At 33.4% G+C, this 21,539-nt stretch overlaps 1 protein-coding gene across 1 annotated transcript in view; it reads right to left on the reverse strand.

Moving 5' to 3' along the window:
- Nucleotides 1-21,539, reverse strand: part of CADM2 (cell adhesion molecule 2) — a gene marked incomplete at its 5' end in the record, with an annotated part of 343,268 nt that overhangs the window by 183,939 nt on the left and 137,790 nt on the right. The window contains 2 exons of the mRNA XM_059165081.1: nucleotides 310-447; nucleotides 3,113-3,265. Of these exons, the coding sequence (XP_059021064.1) occupies nucleotides 310-447; nucleotides 3,113-3,265 (291 nt within the window). The remainder of the gene's footprint in view (nucleotides 1-309; nucleotides 448-3,112; nucleotides 3,266-21,539) is intronic.

Consider the following 21,539-nt stretch of genomic DNA (forward strand, 5'->3'; position numbering starts at 1 on the left):
TGTACTTAGTGCTCACTCTTGCCAAGCATGAATCGAGGTGTTTTTAATACATTACCTCATTTATTTCTCCAAATTTGAGATACATATTATTTTTAGATTTGTTAGAAGAGGAAAATGAGGCAAACAGAGATTATGTTAATATACCTTGTAGAATTACTAAATTTAAGAAATGGGTAAATCTGGTTTAAATTACACTTAATCAGAAAGTGGCTGTGATTTAAAAAAGAAAACGTAAAATGTCCTGTATCAAAGACTTCATTCTAGCTTCAGCACATCAGTTTTGACTTGGAACCTTTCCCCATTCTTTACCTTTGATCTCTTTGTCATTTTTGAACCATCTTATATCAGCTGCAGGTTTACTACCAGAGGTTTTACAAGTCAGCTGCATCAGGTCTCCCTCCATGACTGGTGACGAAAATCCGCTAATTTGAGGCTTCTCAGGAACACCTGAAATTTAAGCAAATGGTATGATCATCAATCTCCAGGGCTGATTCATTCTTAGGACTATTACATTCATAAAGCTAAAATGGGTTGTTAAGTGACAAGATCTTCAATCAAAAATAGTAAAGTGTTACATAATAAAATAAACCATTTAAAATATCTATATAATATATATAGATATAAAAACCATGTGTATATGTAATATATACAAACAGAGATATATACATATGTATATTGAGTAGTTCTCTCTCTTTATCTGTGGGAGATATAGTGCAAGGCTATGCCTGAAATTGTGAACAGTACAGAACCTATATATACTATATTTTACTCCTATACATACATACCTAAAATAAGTTTAATTTATAAATTAGGCATGGTAAAAGATTAACTGACAGCCTATAATAAAATGGAACAATTGTAACAATATGCCATAATTAAAGTTATGTGAATGCAGTCCCTCAAAATAGTGTACTGTACTCACCCCTCTTCTTATGAGGATGTGAGAAGATAAAATGCCTGTGTGGTAAGAGGAAGTGTGGCAAATGATGTAAGCATTGGGATGTAATATTAGGCTACGATTGGTCTGACAATAAGTCAGAAGGAGGATCATCTGCTTCTAGACCACAGTTGATCATGGGTAACAACTGTGAAAGGTGAAATTGTAGATGGGGGGTGGGTTGGGGAACTACTTTACGTGTGTGTGTGTGTGTGTGTGTGCGTGTGTATTATCCAGAGGCATTTAAAATGCATTTAGTTCAAAGTAGCTTTTAAAGCTTTACCTACAAAAATACTCTGTAAATCTTAGAAACAGCCATTCAATGTATATCTTAGGATTTATCAATATAAGGATTCAAGAAGGTAGATTGTTTGTTTGCAATGGGGAAAAAAATCTACAAAGCTCATTTCTTTATTCTTTAGCAAAATGTGATTTAACTTATATAGCATTTTGCATTCCTGATTTTGTAATTCTTAAGGCTTAAAAGATATTATTATCCTCTATGTACTATGTTCAAGAAATGTATTTTAGAATAAGATTCACCAATAATGGCAACTATACTCACTGCTCAGATTCTTCTAAAGAATATTTTGATGTCATTTGTATTAGAAATGCAATAGTAGTTTTGGGAAGCATAATGCATATTGTGTTTAATATTTAATGGTAACCACTAGTAATTACCTTTTTTAGTCTAAATGATCTAATAAATAATCAGATAAATAATATGCAGAGATATTACATGGGTGATTTAAATAACAGAACATTACACATTTCTTGGGCAATAATATTCTCTTGTCACAGTAGAAGTTTATTAAAATTTCTTATAAAATTATTCAATAACAAAGGCAGGCTGAAGAGTATTGTAGTACTTAATTTAATTTGAAAATTAAAAAAGCATAAGAATGTTGGAACGCACCAATAAGAGAAATACAAAAACAACAATAACAACCATTATAAATGACAGGTCAACGTGCTCTGATTAGTTGAATATTTTTTTTCCCTTTCACATTCATATTGTGTCTGTGTGTGTGTGTGCATTTAATCTATGTCACATTACCATTTAATAAACTGAAATCATCCAGTTGTCTGTTCTTAGGGTCTCTAGATGGCTCTCTACAGAACAATACATTAACCTTAGGCAGTTGTTATCTTGCAATACTCCATTTTAGTGGATATATTTTGTCTGTAGTGGCAAACTTGTGAAGATTTTTATAAAATAGTCCCAGTGGGACTTGCAAAGAAACATATTTCATATCGTATGTACAAAACCAATTCACTAGCTGGATTAACTTTAATATTCCTGCCGAACAGAACAGCATGCATTAGTTCTTTTATAGGCAATGTTATGCCTTTATTTATCAAAAAAGGAAGGCAAGGTAGGGGCAAAAAAAAAAAAAAAAAAAAAGAATCAATCTTTTAAATTCCTCTAACTTGTTCAGTACGCAGGTGTGTTTCAATGAACCGCAGCAATTTCAGCTGATTGGGCCACTGACGTCTGCAGAATCACAGAGAGCTCTGAGCTGCAACTTGATTTCCTTGGAATCTCTAAGAATGTAATGGTTCCTTGTATCACTTTAACCTTTGGGAAAAAGACCCAGTATTTAGAAAATAAAACCACAACAAAGCTACAAGCTACATGGAGAGTGACATTATGTAGTTCATTTAAGAATCTAGAAAACCTACACAATTAAAAGAAGACATAGAAATGTCAGGGTCATTTAAATGCACTAATATACAAAAAGAAGTGTATTTGAAAGCTGTACGACATTAGAGAAGGCCTCCATCAGACAACTTAAATAATAAAATGGAGGACCACCCCATAGACACATTGAATTCACTCTGGCCATTATTCTATGACTTTATGAAAGGATCAGCATGTATAAAATAGATAGATGATTTGAAACAAAGGAATTTCACTGAAAATCAAGAAACCTGGTGTTTATGGGTGGCTGAGAAATAAATGGCGACATGCCCTGGAGAAGTTATACAAATCCTTACAAATCCCTGGTCTATTTCAAAAATGGGGAAAGTGATTAAGTGGTTTTTAAATGCCTTTTGCTATAATGTAGCCAAGCAGGGATTAAACTCTATGAATGTGATCCTCAAAACATATATTTGTTATGGAGTCACATCACTTTGGCTTGTGATCTCATATTGTTAGTCCCTTGCACTTACCCAGAACAGTAAGATAGGCCTTGGAAGTTTTGACAGGCATTGTAAATAAGGAACAGGTGTACTGCCCTTCATCGGAGAGAGACACATCACTAACGCTGATACTCAATTCATGCCAGGAAGCTCGAACCAGCTCAATCCTGTTGTCCCTTAAAGCTGGAAAGAGAAAATATTGAAAATGCAAATTACAACATTAGAAAAAGTCCAGTTAAATATTTTTAGCACAACACAAGAAACATGGTCTTTGGCCATATATCTATATCTTATTTCCTGGAACAGTTTAAATATATGGAAATATTTTATCAGATTTTTTTTTAAATCAAAGCAGAATTAGGTGTTCCTTAATGTTCTCAGAAACAGCTTTTTAATTAAATGATTGCATCTAGTACAATACCTCAGATGAGGTAGATGTTGGTGGTGATAAAAATGACTTTCCTCCACAGGCTTTCATGGAATGTTAGTACCAAAAACACGATAAACAGAAGGTTTCACTTTTATGCACAGATAAATTTGGGAAAACTATGATTGTTGTATTCCTTCCAAGAGACCAACACTGAACATTAGCATATTAAAAGCATATTCTCTGCAGTAGAGAAACCTGTTGAACATCCTATAAACCAGAGATTTCAGCTGAAGAATACCTGTAAGGTACTGAATGTTTAAATTTGCTCTCATTGATTGTAACCTCTAGTGTACCATCTGTTACTTTTAATATATTCTTTGGTTCATACCACCTTTTCTATTACAGAGCTTTTTGTTTTGTTTTATTTTCCACAGAAGATCTCTTACTATGCTCCTCTTGATTCATTTTTGGAAAAAAGTATTAAAAAGTTTAAATATCATTATATTTCCTACTAAGTACAGCTATAAAGCTCAGAGTTAAGAAAAAAGCAAAGAAAGAAGTATTCTGAAAGAGGAAAGAGGACTAGTTTAGGGACACTGAGACCTGAGGAACAACACAGTGGTTCCCCAGCCAATAATAAAAGGCAGTTGAGGCCTGACTTTTCCCAATCACAACCTAGAAACAGCAGGTGGCCTATGTAGACTCATTTTTTATCACATAACAAATGGGAATCCTGCCAGTATCTCTGGGAGAGACTGGGCCACCTGCAAGGGGAAGCAAGTGGGAGCATCACTGCCTACATGTGGCCATGGAAAGTCATCTCTTTCTCCATTGGACTGGAGACTCCCCTTTAATGCCTACGGACAGTGATCAATTGGGCAGCAGGGGCTGAGGGGTGAGCCTTCTTGGACAAATACCCAGCCCTTAAAGTGATCTCCCATGAACTAGAGAACAACTTACCCCTGCTAGAGTCATCAGGCAACCTCACCTTGGGGAGCTCCTCTGCCTCCTTAAGTGGCACCAGTGGAGACCAGTTCAAACCCCAATAGAACTAGACACCTCAAGCTGACTAAATAGCACCGTTTGGCTTTGAAAAGCAAATTGTTGGTTGAACCATGACCTGAAAATGTCACCTAGGACTTTATGCTGAACCTAAACAGGATGACTGCTTCCTAGAATAGAAAAACTAAAGTAGAATCCAGAGTCTCCTCACATAATACTAAAATGTCCAGGATGTGATATCACACCAAATGCCAGGAAAATCATAACCTGAATGAGAAAAAATAATCAACAGACACCAACACTGAGTTGAAACAAATGTAATTACCTGACAAATAATTTAAAGAAGCCACCATAAAAATACTTCCGCAATCAATTACTAATTATCTTGAAACAAAAAAATAGAAAATCTCGGTAAAGAAGTTATAAAAAAAGGAATCAAATGAAAATTATAGAAGCCAAAAATACAATAACCAAAGTAAAAACTCACTAGATTGACTTGATAATTCAGTAGAGATGAAACAGAGGATGGAATCAAAAAAGATAAAGCAATATAATTCACTCAATCTGAATAAGAAAAAGAGAACAAGTTGGGGGAAAAAAAAGAGAGAGAGAGAGACGTGGACCTGTGGGACAATAACCAAATATATCCAATATTGGTAACACACAAGTCCCAAGTGAGTGAAAGACACTGGGACTGAAAAAGTATTTGAAGAAATACTGTTCCAAAACTTCAAATTTGCCTAAAGAAATAAATATACTGAATCAATAACATGAACTAATCTCAAATATGATAAACCCAAGAAAGTCCGTATCAAATGCATCAACATTAAACTAGAAGGCAAAGAAAAAAATCTTGAAAGCAGCCATAACCTTTATGAGAATACCAATTTAAATGACAACAGAGTTCTCATTTGAAATTATGGGGACCAGAGGGAGTGGCACAGGAATCTTGGAGCATCAGGAAAGAAAAAAAGATCAACTGGAAGAACAAAAACCGGGGTAAATCCAATCTAGAGTATCCTTCTTTGGTTGTCTTCATTATATGATGGTTGAAACAAAAATTACAACATCAACTGATACAATGCTGAACAAATATAGAAAGAAACCTCAAGACAAGTATAAACTGGGCAGGGCAAAGGGATTGAAAATAAGTAAGATTTCCACACTTTACTCGAAGTAGTCAACCATTGCTCCTAGTAGACTGTGGTAAGTCACATGCATATATTTCAATACCTAGGGCAATTACTAAGAAAATATCCAAAATTGGGGCACCTGGGTGGTTCGGTGGATTAAGCCCCTGCCTTCAGCTCAGGTCATGATCTCAGGGTTGTGGGATCAAGCCCTGCATCTGGCTCTCTGCTCAGCAGGGAACCTGCTTCCCCCTCTCTCTCAGCCTGCCTCTCTGCCTACTTGTGATCTCTGTCTGCCAAATAAATAAATAAAATCTTAAAAAAAAAAAAAACTTAAAAAAAAGAAAATATACAAAGTAAAACACTCAAAAACTCTATAAATGCAGATGAAGTCAACTTATATAGTGTCTTATAATAATAAAATGATAAATATGGAAAAGAAATTAGTGTTTACCAAGGGTTAAGGATAGTATAGGTAGGAGGGAGTGAGAGAAATGAGAATATGGTTATAAAAGAACAGCACAAGAGATTCTTGCAGTGATGGAATTTTTTGTATTTTGTCTGTGGTAATGGATACATCACACATGAAATACACATGAACTAAACACACACATATGCACACACACAGAGACGAGTATATGTAAAACTGGTGAAAACCAAGTAAGATTGGTGGGCTACATCACTGTTAGCTTCCTAGTCGTGATATCTCTGTAAGATGCTGGTTAGATCAAGGGTCCATGAGATCTCTCCATATTATCTCTCACAACTGAATGTAAATCTATAATGAAACCTCTGTTAAGTGGTGCCTGGATGGCTCAATCAATTAACTGTCTAACCCTTGATTTTGGTTCAGGTCATGATCCCAGGGTCTTGAAATCAAACCCTGCATTGGGCTCTGTGCTCAGCAGGGAGTCTGCTTCAGAGTCTCTCTCCCTCCACTAAAATCAAAGCAAAACAAAGCAAAAATTCTTAAAAAAAACACAAAACACAAAACTTTATGTACATTTGAAGAAATAAGGGAGATGGTCATGTTATCAAAGCTTAGAATTCTTTACATACATTTGCCACAGAGCCAGAGGGGGAATCACAAGTATCAAATATTCTTGAATTGCTGTACCTTCCTTTTATGTTTTGTGAAAGGAGCAGGCAATAATATAATATGTAATATTGGGGGGAAATTCTAAATTTTCATGATTTTAAATATATTTCAAAAAATCATCCTCCCCAATACTCAAACAACACACACCTTAATGATTGTAGTCCCTCTGCTTACCATTCTTTATTAACTCTAATTTTTATAAGGAGACATATACTTACAAATATTTTTGAAATTAATTTTACTGAATATAAAATATAAGGCAAGTCTGATTATGATTATATTTGTGATTCCATTAAGACATAGTAGACTTTTTTCAAATGTCCATTTCATATTCTATCTCCTATAGGCATATATATATATCTATATATATATCATTCAGTTGCTAGACAAAAACAGTGGGACACAAATTTGTTATTTTCCCAATAGAACCTCAGGCTATATCAACCACTTTTCAAAGCTGTGATTTATTTAAGAAAAGCATTTATCATGTATTTCTTGTTTCTTTAAAAGAGAGGTCACCAAAAGGGAAAACCCAAGGTTTCTGCCATGATACTATATGGGAAAGGCTTGTTTCTTACCCCCTGTGTTCAATTTCATTTCTTCTAACACAGTTCCCACTGGCAGAGAGACAGAGCTTACAATTTTCAGTAGATCTTAGCAAAAGGAATTTAACTCTCTTTTGGTCAGACTATTTTGTGGAAACTATATAACATCACTAAAAATCAACTGAATCTCTTAATATACTCAAATACAAAACTCTCATATTTAGATCATTTGCATGGAGTAAAACTAACAGCAATGACTTAAGAATAAGAAAAATTAGGTAGTTGTATAAAATCAGATTTCCTGTGGATAATAACTTCTGATTTATTTTCACCTTCTAATTATGATGAGAACTAAATGATTTCATGTACTATATTAAGTTCCTCAAAATAATCTACGATGACACGTTAAATATTTTGAGTTTAGAATCCTGATGAGAACCTAAGTGTTTTAGTGTCTGAAATGTCTCAATTAATTTAGCTCACCAAATCATATAATATTTTGAATTATTATATGATTACTACCAGCCTGACTAAAAACTAGGCTCTGAAAAACAGAATACCTGCATTTTTTTAAAGATTTATTTATGTATTTGAAAGAGAGAGAGGGAGAAGGGGGGGAGAGTACTGGGGGTGGGGCAAAGGGAGAGGAAGAGAGAAAATCTTAAGCCGCCTCCCTGCTGAGGTCCAAGCCCCACACAGGGCTCAATACCACAGCCTTAGGTCATGACCTAAGCCAAAACCAAGAATCCCTGCTTAACTGAGTGTACCACCCAGGCCCGCCAAGAATACCTGCATTTTAATGTGAGATCTGTCATTGATTAACCATATGGACCTAAGCAAATCACTTAAATGTGTGCCTTGGTCTGCTGAGTGTTAGGTGGAGATGATAATAATTGAGTAAAAGCAAAAGGAATATGGTTTAGAGAATTGAAATGTATAAATATATCTTCAAAACCTGAAAACGTAATTCCAAGAACCAGGAAACTGGCATGATTAGTAAAGGGACTATTTATTGTGTGAATTTCCTTGATAATTTGTTTGCCAAAACAAAGAAACAAAAAACTGCCTAAGGAGATCCTCATTGGACTGAATATTTTAAACAAATCATACATCTATAGCATTTATCCTTTCAAGTTTGTAAATACTTATGATGTCATCTGCAGTTCATTTTATAACATTTTCAGTATGAAAGAATAAAGGAAAACCTTTACGAGTCCAAAGAGGAAAATACTATAACTCAGTGGGTTCCCTGTGAGCAGGATCCTTGTCTTCCTCATCTCCCGCGCCCCTCACCATCACTGTCTGCACAGGAGGTATTCAGTGAATGGCTATTGAAATGAAACTGAGAGCCTAACTCTGTCTGGATATGATAAGAGCAGAGTGAAAAAGAACTGAACTAGGAAGTCCTCTTGAATATATCTCCACAGGCTCCCCCATGGGAAAGAAGCCAAAAAAAGAAGAAAAACAGTGTCCCGTTTAGACACTGTTGAGCATAAAAGAGCTAGAAACATCATGCTATGAAAACTTTTAACAAAATGATAGTTCATTGGAAAATGATTTGAAATACTGAATGAGTGATCTCTGAAGCCATTGTCATGTTACCTTACGGTTTTCAAGTGAACACAAAAAGCAGTAGCTAATCAGAGAAAATCTGTATTATTTAACTTTTCCACCTAGTAAGGCCCAAACATATAGTGAACCTAAATAAAGAATTGTGATATTGTTAGCTGAAGTGAATTCAATCTTTAAAAAAAAAAAAAGAGAGAAAGAAAGAAAAAAAAAAAACCCATAAACTTTTCTTTGTGAATACAGGATGCCCATCCTTATGTAAGTAACTTAAAAAAAATAAAAATTGAAACATCTGTTTAAAAAAAATTAAGCATTATGCAAAGAAAAATTGAACAGAAGAAATGAGTATGTGTAATAAAAGAATGAAAGGTAATTGCTGGGACGCCTGGGTGGCTCAGTTGGTTAAGCAGCTGCCTTCAGCTCAGGTCATGATCCCAGCGTCCTGGGATCGAGTCCCACATCGGGCTCCTTGCTCGGCAGGGAGCCTGCTTCTCCCTCTGCCTCTGCCTGCCATTCTGTCTGCCTGTGCTCGCTCTCTCTCTCCCTCTCTCTGACAAATAAATAAAATCTTTAAAAAAAAAAAAAAGGTAATTGCTCACACATCTCAGAGATTAAAAATGAGCTAATGGGAAAGTGGGCTACTCTGAGGTCATGCCTCATCAGCTATTAGGTGCCTGCCACCCACTGGTGAGGTGATTTAATGACTCAAAGCGCTGAGCTCTGGAGGATTTAATTTTAGCTGCAAATAAGAAACCTGACCAATGAGTAAGGATCTATTAAATAGTACTTAATGCTGGATAAAAATTATTTTCCCAATATACCATTGGTTCTAAATGGTTCATCAATCACACAAATGAATATGTGGGATCCATGTTGGATAAAATAAAAATTCCCAAGGCAATTACTTGGAGGATTTTAGTCACATTTTTACTAATTTCTAATAAAAGTTACTGGCATAATTAATAAGTTACATGTTAATTAATTTTAAACCAAATTAATTTCATAACAGTAGTATTTTATGATTTATCTGATGTTATTCATTGCAGAAACTGGTAAGAATTTGTGCATATTTGTATTAATAGTTTTCCTTCCTTAAGTGTTATTTATTTATAGATGATCTTAAACTTTTTGCCAGAAACATTTTCAAAATCTTTAGGTTGGTTTCCAGTAAGTAGTATTTCATGTCACAAATAATGATAAAAATATATTTCATTATGTAATTACTTTGAAGAGACTATTAAAATGCAGCAAAAAAAAAAAAAATCTCATTGTTTTTGCATTTTTTCCTGGTTCTCATTTTACCTAAAACTTCCTCAAGTAAGGATTGTTATATTTCTCTATATTTTCCATGAGGCTTTACACATATCAGAGTACATATAGATATCCACTAATAACTTGCTACATTCAATTTAATATGTGGACCACACCTTTTGCATATAATATCCTGTAATTGTACATATTAACATAATTTCAGAAATTTTTTTGTACTAAATGGATATTGTATATTGAATGATTTTATCATTTTAATAGTTTGTAGACAAGTACTAAGGAAAAAAACCTATATCAAGGTGATAGAAGTAATTCCAAGTGTCCTGTTGGCTACTTAAATTCTCAATGTTGAGTGTAAGTTTCCAAAAGTATACCATCCTATACCATGGACTTTAGCCAAGATAATCACTGCAAATATTTATTTAGAAGTTTTAAAACTACATTTATTATCCAACAAGTAACTTGCATTTTCTGAAGTTTAACATCACGGATGTCATAGGATTTCAAGAACTATAGTGTGTCAACCTTCATTCTCTTTGTTTTCAGCTCAAGCCCCTACCATCCTGGTGTGTCCCTATTTGGTTCTTAAAGAGAGTTTAGTTCTTATAGAGAGAGAGTTTAGAGGTGTCAGTACAATAAGCTCAGACCTGCCTATGGGAAAATTGTGCCTAAGAATGCTTCCCATGGTCTTTCATTCAGTATCAAGTTTATTTTCCTGCCTGTTGCCTAATAATAGACTCCTTCCCTTGACTCTGGCTTTGTTCTGTTAAGGCCAGCACTCTGCTCTGTTTCCCAGCTTCTAGAACAAGCCTGCTCTCTGCACATTGTCCATGTAGACCCCAGCAAACCACCTACTCTGCTTCTCCTATACTAATTTCTCTAGAACTGTTCATTAAGCAAACCGACTCATCCAATCTGCTAGCCCCTGTTTTTTCAGCTCAAATCTCTACTATCCCCAAGGGTAAGAATTAGAACAAGGAATTAAAACTTTAGTGAGGTCAACTTTGTTTTAGTATACCAGAATGATTTTTCTACTAATTAAATCGGAATCCTACTAAATCAGAAAGAAAAAAATAAGCCAAATTAAGCTCTAATAATCTTCACATAGGCCACAGATCCAAGGCTTAACTCTTGTCAGAACTTATGATTGGTATGTTGAGATGTGTGATGTCACAACATGCCTATAGATATTGGTAAAAAAGGTAAAAAAAGGCAATCTAGCCACTCATTTTTTTAAATAAAAGTATTATTCTATTAATACTACAAATATTTTACTTGTTAAAAATATAATCAAATACTATCTACAATCAGCATGTGTTATTTGTAATTGCACTATGGATTGAGATAAAGGAGTTAACACAGACAGAATAAAGTATCAAGCTAGCGAATCCTTTTCTGTTTTGTTCTTTACAGTCATACAACTCAGAACAATCTAAATCAATCTTCTGGAAAATTGGTAAAACAACCATTGCTCCAGAGCTGATATTTGGTATACCAAGTTTCAGCTTGAACTGAACTTTTAGTGAAACCATAGTAAATGGAGTTTTAGAAGAGAAAATGCGAACAGAACCCAAGCAATAAATCTGGAAACTGTGACACTATTTGAAAGAAGTTTTTTTCCAGTGGTAGAATTTCGATTTTTAAACCTCAGATTTTCTTACTTCAAATGGATAAAAACAAAAATTCACTCCTCTCATTCCTACATCTGTCATCTATTATTATGAAACATTTGAAAAAAACCAAAATGTTATTACCCCTAAATTATACTAATAATGAATACACTTGGTTATGGAAAATTTATTAATATGTTTGTGGAATAAATATAAATTCCATGATATTTCTACTTTTTAAACTTTTTGTCTTTGCTATGCTTGTCCCTCTTCCTTAGAGTGTCCTCATCATTATCTGTCCTGATGGAAACTCCATGCTTCTACTCTATTACATTCCTAAAGCCCTAATTATAACTACTTACACGATATGCCTATAACCCTGCCCTATTACCTCTTCTATAACATAACATATAAACTGTTCATCATATAAGTCCCTAAATATCTGAAATGTTTACCTTTCTATTCTATTTCCCTATTCTTCTTCAAAATGCCTATTGACTTAAAAGCACATGAGCATGTGTTCAAACGTGGCAAAAAATCCATGCTTCTTTAATTAAAGGTATATTATTTCCTCTGCATGTCTCAAGGTCACACTTCATTCAAATTAATTAACATATTGCTTTTTTTTTGAAGACCTTATTTATTTATTTGACAGAGAGAGACACAGTGAGAGAGAGAACACAAGCAGGGGGAGCGGGAGAAAAAGAAGCAGGCTTCCCACAGAGTGGGGAGCCTGATGTGGGACTCATCCCAGGACCCTGGGACCATGACTGGAGCTGAAGGCAGGCGCTTAGTGACTAAGACACCCAGGTGCCCAATATATGGCTTTCTTCATAGATTCCTCCATGCTGTCCACCTCCAACTATATTCATGTCTTCCTTTAGTCTTCCAGGGAAGGAATATACATGAAGCTAATAATCATTTGCTGAGCCTATGAGATGAAGAATGAACATTACTTGGTCCAGCATTTATGTGCTGATATGTTCCATTTATCTTACTATATGTTCATCCCTCTAGCTCTGGATGAGACTGTTTGCTACTGCCCTTCGTAAATCACATAGTACTCTAAATATAATTCCCATTCTCTCTACTGGAAAAGTGAATGAATAAACAAGTGGAAGTACAAATGAATTAAAGAGCAGGGGCACCCAGTAAATCATGCCATAGAGTAAGACATAAGTAAGGACAGTATGCTCAAAAAAATATTTTTACTATGATAATGACTTTGAAAATTTAATGTTCTAATAGAGTCCTTGCACCTAATAAATTTTCATTTTGTGTAATTTGAATTAAAAGAAGTTTGCTGCAAAAAAAAAAAAAAAAAAAAGAAGTTTGCTGCTTTGGGGTGCCTGGGTGACTTAGTCAGTTAAGTGTCTGACTCTTGACTTTGGCTCAGGTCTGCCTCACAGTTGTGAGATGGCCACTGGTGGGCTTGGAGCCTGCTTGAGATTTTCCCCTTTTGCCCCTCCCCTACTAAAAAGAAGGAGTTTGCTGCTTTTGATCTTTAGGCTCTAAATCATTAGATTTTTTTTCTTACTTGTATAATACCAAAATATCAATAGAGATCAAAATTAAAAAATAAAATATAACTTATATTTAGACAAGTCAAACAAAATTAATTCTTCTAAGACTCCATTCAAAATCTCTTTCTATATTTTAATATGATTATGTAGCTGAGTTTTAAAAATCTAAGACAGTAGAGATACCATCCTACGTTATAGTAATCTATGACTATAAACCTTCTAAATCTATGGATTCAGGCACTGAAAATTTACTCCTTCTCTTAAAGACAGTTATCGTACTCTAACTTTGCCAATGTCATATGGCAAAAGAAATTTGTAAAGCCAAAGCAAGTATACTTAAATGTTCTTTTATATCTTTAGTTAACCATCTAGATATCATTATACTCACTGACCTTACAATATGGCTTTGCTTTTGGATGTAGGGTTGCTTAAAGTAATAGGAAACTTTCTTTAACATATAATAGTAAAGGACTGCTCAAGGTCATTGGTGGAGGGCAATATTATAAAAGTATTAGGGACATAAGCTACCATTTCAACATTTGACTATAAAAGTCTTCAAAAGTTAGTGAGCCTGGGGAAGCGTATGTAAAAAATTTTAATGGTCGAGGCCTTGAAGTACATGTACTATCTCAGTCCTCATTTCCTGTTCCGGCCCACAGCCATACTTCAAGGGAGGCTGGCAAAGGCGGTCTAGCAATATGAACAGGAAGGACATAACTTTGGTGTATTTTGATAAAAAATTCTATTAAAGTATTAAAGTATGAAAAGTATTTATGAATATCTTTATGAGTGTATTCTCAACATTGCTTTAGATTCAGAAAAGAAGAAATACCTATGAAAGTAACACTATCTTTGCTTTCTATTGACTGTGCCATCCTCTAAGCTATGCGCATTACTGTAATTTTAGAAACTGAGAGGTGAATTATTGTTAATTTTGTACTAAAGTAAGTTTCTAGAATAAAAAAATTCAGTATGGTTTATATTAATTACAAATGTATATTAATTACATACATATATGTATACACATATTTGCCAAAGAGAATTTGAAATATTCATTTCATTTTAATTCTGATATTAATTTGAAATAACATTCTATATACCTTCTTAAGCTAATGTAACTCTAATTCAATTATGAAAAAATTCTACATTTTCTTTAGATATTGACAAATCCTTTAAAATGTTAACTCCCATTTGAGAATTCCAAATAAATTTTCGCTGAGATAACTGCTTGAGAAAGAAAATGCTACTAACACACACACAGACACACACACACACACACCCTCATATACACATATATATATATATATATATATACACACACATATAAACACACGTATGTATTTTTATATATGTATATTTAAATCTGGGGATGTTTTCACTGGAAAAGAGAAAATGTAGCATAGAGGAAGGGATACTGGCACGTGAATGGAGGATCATATTTATTAAAACTCATTGAATGTCAGAAGCTAGTGAGAGGTTGATTTGGGTTCAATATGGAGACTGCTTTTTTATCTGTTGAACTCTTCACTTCTGTATTCAGCAAGCTCATGAGATATTGAGTTCTGTCAAATAAGTTGTACAAGTAATGGCTACTTGATCTCTTGTCAGGAACATTTAAATGTCTTTGCCACATTGAAAGAGACTGTATCCAAGTGACTTGAAAATTTCTTAGAAGTACCAGTTACTACTTTTACACATACATTAAATTACTAAATGTGTTCAATTATAATTAATTCCTGATTTCAGTGACCAGGAATCACTAACTCAATAGTATACTATATCCTATGTATGCTTTTATCTATTAAAAAAATTGGCAGATTTTTAAGGCATTTTCAAATAATGAGTTATACTTTAACTTTATTAATGATATTATTCATCCATATTTTAAAATTATCTGATATGAATTACACTGTGCTCAGTATGTAGCTTAAATTTGACTGGATTTTATGCTGAAAATAATGTCACTAATGAGTTAATAATTCGACAAAAACTACTCAGATAACTAAGTGTGTTTCAAAATTTCATCTTTAGGAAATTAGTATGCATACCTTCAAAATGGTTGCTCTTTCTGCTAGGCTTCAGTGTCCTCATCAAATAAATGAGCATGCAAAAGCAAGCATTTATGGAGAGCAGCATGTGTGTGTGTGTGTGTATGTGTTTATGTATGTATATATAACACTGCAATATATAAAATATTCTTGGATCAGATGATTCTCTTTCCCCAATACCCTCTCACCTAGATAAAAAACAGATGCATTTCATTTTTGTTAACAATGTATTTCTCTCTTCAAAAAATGGCTTAAGGAGAAAAGAATATACTATTTGTCAGTGGACACAAGAACATAACAGAAGCTTAGTGTATAAAATTTAGACCTAAAATGCCAGAAGATTTCACTGTATGCAGACATGGTATATTCTGCATTTGGAAAAAAATAAATGAAATAAATGTACCATTACTAGTAGCAACATATCAATAAAACATGTCTTGTAGGAAAGTGGGACCATCCAGTTTTAGCAGCTTCAGTCTTCAGAAATTTTTTACACCTCAAAGATCATATAATTTATTAATTATATTAATTAATGTTTAATCACATTTAATTAATAATTAATTACATTTAGAATTATAATTTACAAATGTTCATTCTTATTCAATACATATAGAAAATGCTAAAATGCTGCTGTCTGTGCAACTACATTCTCCTCATTTAGTGAATAAAGACCGTGTTTAGTAGAATCCTTGTTCTAACATGATCACACAACTGCATTTACTACATTATACTGTTCAATGTCTAATGTGGGTAGTTTTGCAAGGAAAGATTGTTAGTAGATAATAATCAAAATTTAATAATTGCAACATTGGCATACACATTTTCAAAGATCTTATACAGAAAAAAACTTTTCTCCCCTTTGTGTGAAAGAGACTTAAGGTTATTTTGGACAAATCCCTCACGATGAAGGTCCGGCTACCTGAACCTGAAATCTTAAGCACATCTTGTCACACACACACATTCTTTCCTTTTGTTTAACCACACCCTTAAGTACACCGTGGGGGCATAACATCCTTCATCTTCCCCAGATAACACCTGTTGGGAAACATTTCCCCCTTGGGTGGCCCCAGTTTGTACTCCCTCCCAGCCAGTAGGGCTATAAAAGCTAATCTTATGGGAGGTGGGGTTGTGGTCATCTACTCATCTTGCAGCTGTTGGCAAGTCCCCTTCATAAGCCATTTCTTGTCAAGTGGGGTTTGTTGTTCTTTTTCTTAGGTTTTGCAGTAACTTTGGCCTTTGGAACTTGTTTTGCATACCCCTTCCTTTCTCAGCACACCCATTTCATCTCCCACAAGTAAAAGTTTGCAGGTATTTTGTTTGTTCTTCAAAACATTACTTCTCTAGGTGTTTGTTACATTATTTCTTATTTTCCTTGAGAAAATATCTTTCAGCATTAGATACAGTTCACAATTTGATACAGCTATGTGCCTGGATTCCTAGAACAAAAAAATTATGTGGATTTTGAACTGAACAATTTCTGTAAGCTCTCATTCTTTCCAACAACCTACAATATATTGGTGTCCTCATGGACATATGAAATTCATTTTTTACATCCCACCATAAAACCACCATATGTAGCCATGTGGCATAACTCTCATGGAGCATTTATATCAAAAAGACAAGAAGATTATGTGTCATTCTATTATGGAAATGCATATACAAAGGTACACTGGGAATGAAAAACATCTGCCTTCATTAGATAGAGAAACCAGCCTTTGGTATTTGTGATCTTGTAACTTTATAGGGCCCCATAACTTTTGAAAGCCTTGAATCAGTATTTGTAACAAAGAAAAAATGACTCAATACTATGTTGTGTTCTTTTCTAGTGATACCAGTCTCATCTCCTAAAGCCTGAAATTTGGATTAAATATTCACAGGTTTGCCATCATTTAGAGGACAACCTACTTATTAGGTGAAATATCTTCTACTATACACAAATTTTGAAGATCTAGGAATCTGTTAATACATTTAAGAAAACATTTTTGAAATTCAGGCATAATCATAAAAACATCACTATAATACGGATTTCATTAATAATAGTTCATAGGTTTCTATGAAAGGTATTTAATTTTTTCATAGCTATTAAATTTTATGACTGAAAGTTTACTAATTTAATCTTGATCTTGTTTCCTTCCTCAATTTCTCCATGTCTTACTATTTTCCCCTTCTGTAAAGGAGGACGTGAGCGTGAATCTTCCAGAATATAAATACTATCTCTGAAACATCAGCAGATTAATATTGATCATGAATATTGTTTCTAAAATATCTTCTTGCATAAACTGAGCATTCAATGGAATGTCATGAATTTCAGAACAATAAAAATAAATCACAATTTACCATATAGAATTTGCGGGATTTGAAGGATGACATACTATTTTCTAAGTTTAAACTGAAGCATTTAATGAAACTATTTGAATTTTCTTTCTTTATATTATGTAATTTTATTTTTCTTCAAATTAGTTTTCTGAACTTTTTTATAATTGCTAATTCCTATTAATTTATATGCTAACTTTTAGAAGCCTACCAACATGCAAAAATGTAGGGTACTCAAATTTTGCTTATAACAAATTTTAGCAAAAGACAGATAAATTCAGTGCTTATAAAAAAGAAGAGGCTACCTATTGTAGTATGTCACTACAACAAATGTGTAAAATTAGTGATTTTCACATGTTTACATTATACTATTTATACAGTATTATATATAATATAGATACAATAATTTGCACTGTATATATAAATTCATATAATTTATATAAGTAATAGACTTCTATGTATATTTGTAGTACATATAAATAATTGTATAAATAAATAAGTGTCAAGGGGCAATTTGAAATGAAGTGGGACAAAAATTCAATGCACAACTAAAATTGTTGAACTTGAAAAGCCAAAGATACATAAGGAGTGACTGATAAAACCTAATTTTATAAAAGGCTTTTACTAGTAAGCATAGAAAAGGACTCTTTTTTCACTAACTCATACAAGTAATATTCCAAAAATTACTGAAAAGATGAGGAAAAAAGTATACATCAAATTAAACACATCATGTGAGATCTATAATAAAAGAATACATGCTGTTTGATTGCATTAAATATAATCGTTCAGTAGTGACTTTGAATTCTTACTTTGTAGCTAGGTTGAAATGAGACATATTGTGGAGTTGCCTTCTGAAACCCGGAGAGAAACAGTGAACACACACTACTCTTGCTAATTCTCAAGAGGGAAACCCATAGCATGATACACAGTACTTCAAAGGTTCCTATACCTGCTGACCCCACAGCTTTCATACAAAGCTCTGAGATCTAGACTGTTGAGCTTTGAGCTTGCCTTGGCCTTGGAGCCTAAGGCAGTCTAACAACTGGCCTACACTGTAAAAGAACCTGGCTTTCTCTTAGAGAGATTTCACCAAGACAATGAAGAAAGTATGAAAAGGAAGTGTCTAAAATCACCTTCCAATGCAGGAGAAAATAAGAAAATTACATGTTTTAGAAGTAATCTTCTATGAAATTGTATTTTCTTTGTATATCTCTCAACACATAGGACAACCTTATTATGCAAATACTTACTGGGATTTCTCTATTGAACAAAAAAATATAGTAATAATAAATAAAGCCTTCAAACACCGGGTAAGTGCTACTTTTTTAAATAAACCACGTGTTTCCCATTGAGCTCCAGAGATCTTGTGTTATAATAACCATTGGGCAAAATAAAAGCAATATCTTGCCACCCAAACTGGATCTAAAAGTGGCAGTGGTATACTGTAGTTGAGGGGGCTCAGAATTCCCAGGTAAAATGTAGGCAGACGATGGAAGAAACAGAGAGAGGTTTGATAGCAACACGCCATGAGAACTGCACTGATATTGGTTAGGAATATCTGAGATCCCAGAAAAAAATTAGGACAGTTGAGATCCCATCTGAGACTTACAGGGCTATTATCAATTAAAGAAGGTAGACACTGAGCATTGTGCTGGGAGCCAGCACATTTATCTACCATCTGGTTTTAGAATAAGACGTCACTTGGTAATAATATTCACGTATGAAATGCCATCATACATTAGATCTGGTAGCTCTTTCCATTTTAAGGATGACTAGTTTTCTACCAAAAAGAAAAAAAGAAAAGAAAGAAAGAAAAGTGTTCTCCATTAAATTCAAGAGGTAGTTGTCCAATGAAGGGCTACAGGTCTCAGCATACCCTTGCTTTGGAGTAAAACCATGTTGAGTAGATTTAGTCAATGGAATGTAAGTAGTAACATAATTCACTTCATTGCTGAGCTTATAAAAAGTTGGTGGATCTTCTCCATCCTCTCTTTTCCCTTCTCCTATTTTGAAAGCAGAGGATTCCATAGCTCTAGGTGATGAAAATGCCATGGAATTGAAAAACCTTGGATTCCTGACTCCCCACAGAGTGCAATCCACAGGACACTAAAACTTCTATATTGAATACTATGTCAGAGAGAATTAAAATCCTATTACTTTTAACTCCTGAAATTTGCAAGTTTGTTTGTTAATGAAGCTAGCATTGCTATACCTAACAAAAATGAGTTAAATAAAAAATAATATATTTCCCATGAAAAATACTATTGATTAAAAGAAAGGGACATAACCTCCCCAAATTATTATAGCATTTGCTATAGGAACCAGAGAAATTATTATACAAGTGTTTACAACTCTCAGTAAGCTATAGGAAGATACAATCTTCATTTCAAAAGAGCAGAAAGATACAGAGAAAAATTATCTGAAGTATAATGAAAACAGGATATGATAAAAAACAGATTAAAAATACAAAAGAATTCAAGTTCAAAGTAAAGGCAGCAGTCAAAACCATATCAATATAGTGAAAAATGGAAACCAACTTAAGCTCTCTTAGAGTACAAAAGGTAGTATAAGCAAGAAGAGAAACTACAAATATATACAGTCTTGTGTGTGTGTGTGTGTGTGTGTACAAACACACAGAGAGAAATTACTGAGAAAAATAATGTCAAATGTAACTAAAGACACATTATTAGTAGAATAATTTCTATGGCTAAAATTAATGTTTTTTTTTTTTTTCATTCTAAAATGTACTGAATCCCTGAAACAAAAGGAGAAATTTCATCACAAATTTGAGAATGAAAGCTTATAAGGCAATTTTATAACCAAAAAATTTATCTTCCACATGATATTGCATCAAACTCTTGTTAGGAGATATCTGGGTGGCTCAGTTGGTCAAGTGTTCAACTTTTGATTTTGACTCAGGTCATGATCTCTGGGTCATGAGATGGAGCCCCATAGAGTTCTGCACTCACTGGGGAGTCTGCTTGAGATTCTCTCCCTCCCCACTCTATCCCTTCCCCTGCCAGATCACTCTCTCTCTTGCTCTCTCTCTAAAGTAAATAAATAAATCTTTAAAAAAACGTGCAAGTAAACTTAATATCCAATGTTGGGAAACAAACTTTTTGATAGACTACTAAGAAGCCTTCATATTTTAAGCATTTATGACCTTTAACATACGGAAAGAATTAACCCTAACTGAAAACAAAAGTATGCAAAATTAAGCATTCAGATTGTTGTCAGTTTTATAATAGAAGAGAAAGGTAACTACTGGAATTTCAGGCGATTTTTTCCTGATTTTTTTATACTTCTCTGAATTTTCTCATTTTCAGCAACTAACTTACAATATGCTTAAAATATAAAAACTTTAGAAAATCTAAATAGCAAGTTATGTTTTTAGTACTTAATTATGTTATTGAAATTGGTTATTGACTAGTTATAGAGCCACTTTATTTATTTAGAATGCATTTTGGCAATAAATATACTATAAAAACCTTAAAATAAAATGTGAAAATAAGATAATGTGGAAGTATATGAACTTCCAAAAAATAGAAAGAGAAAAAGGAAGTTGTGATTATCATAGTAATCACATTAAAAAGCCTTTCCATTTCATTATTTTTATCACTAGTTCAGCTCAGATATCAATTTTCTCAACAAACATACATTGTTTATGGAAATATCCTCTCCCCTGTAAAATAAATGTAATGTAAAATTTTTGTAAAGTATATCTTATTTTAGTACTAAATATTTTATGGGTTTGTGTTTAAAATATCAAAATTCACTGTTTGATTTACATGTTATACAGATGTAGAAATTTATTACAATTTCTTTCTTTTTTTAAAAGAAAATCTACATATATTTTCCTATTCTTTCATTTATTTGAGAAATATTTCTTTAAAACAAAACATGTCTATATTCTGGAGGCTTTGGCAACAGCATAAATGCTCTTATCTATGGTAGAGGTCATTATATTATGGGGAAACAT

Source organism: Mustela lutreola, chromosome 2 (genome assembly GCF_030435805.1).
Source record: "Mustela lutreola isolate mMusLut2 chromosome 2, mMusLut2.pri, whole genome shotgun sequence".
Taxonomy (NCBI): domain Eukaryota; kingdom Metazoa; phylum Chordata; class Mammalia; order Carnivora; family Mustelidae; genus Mustela; species Mustela lutreola.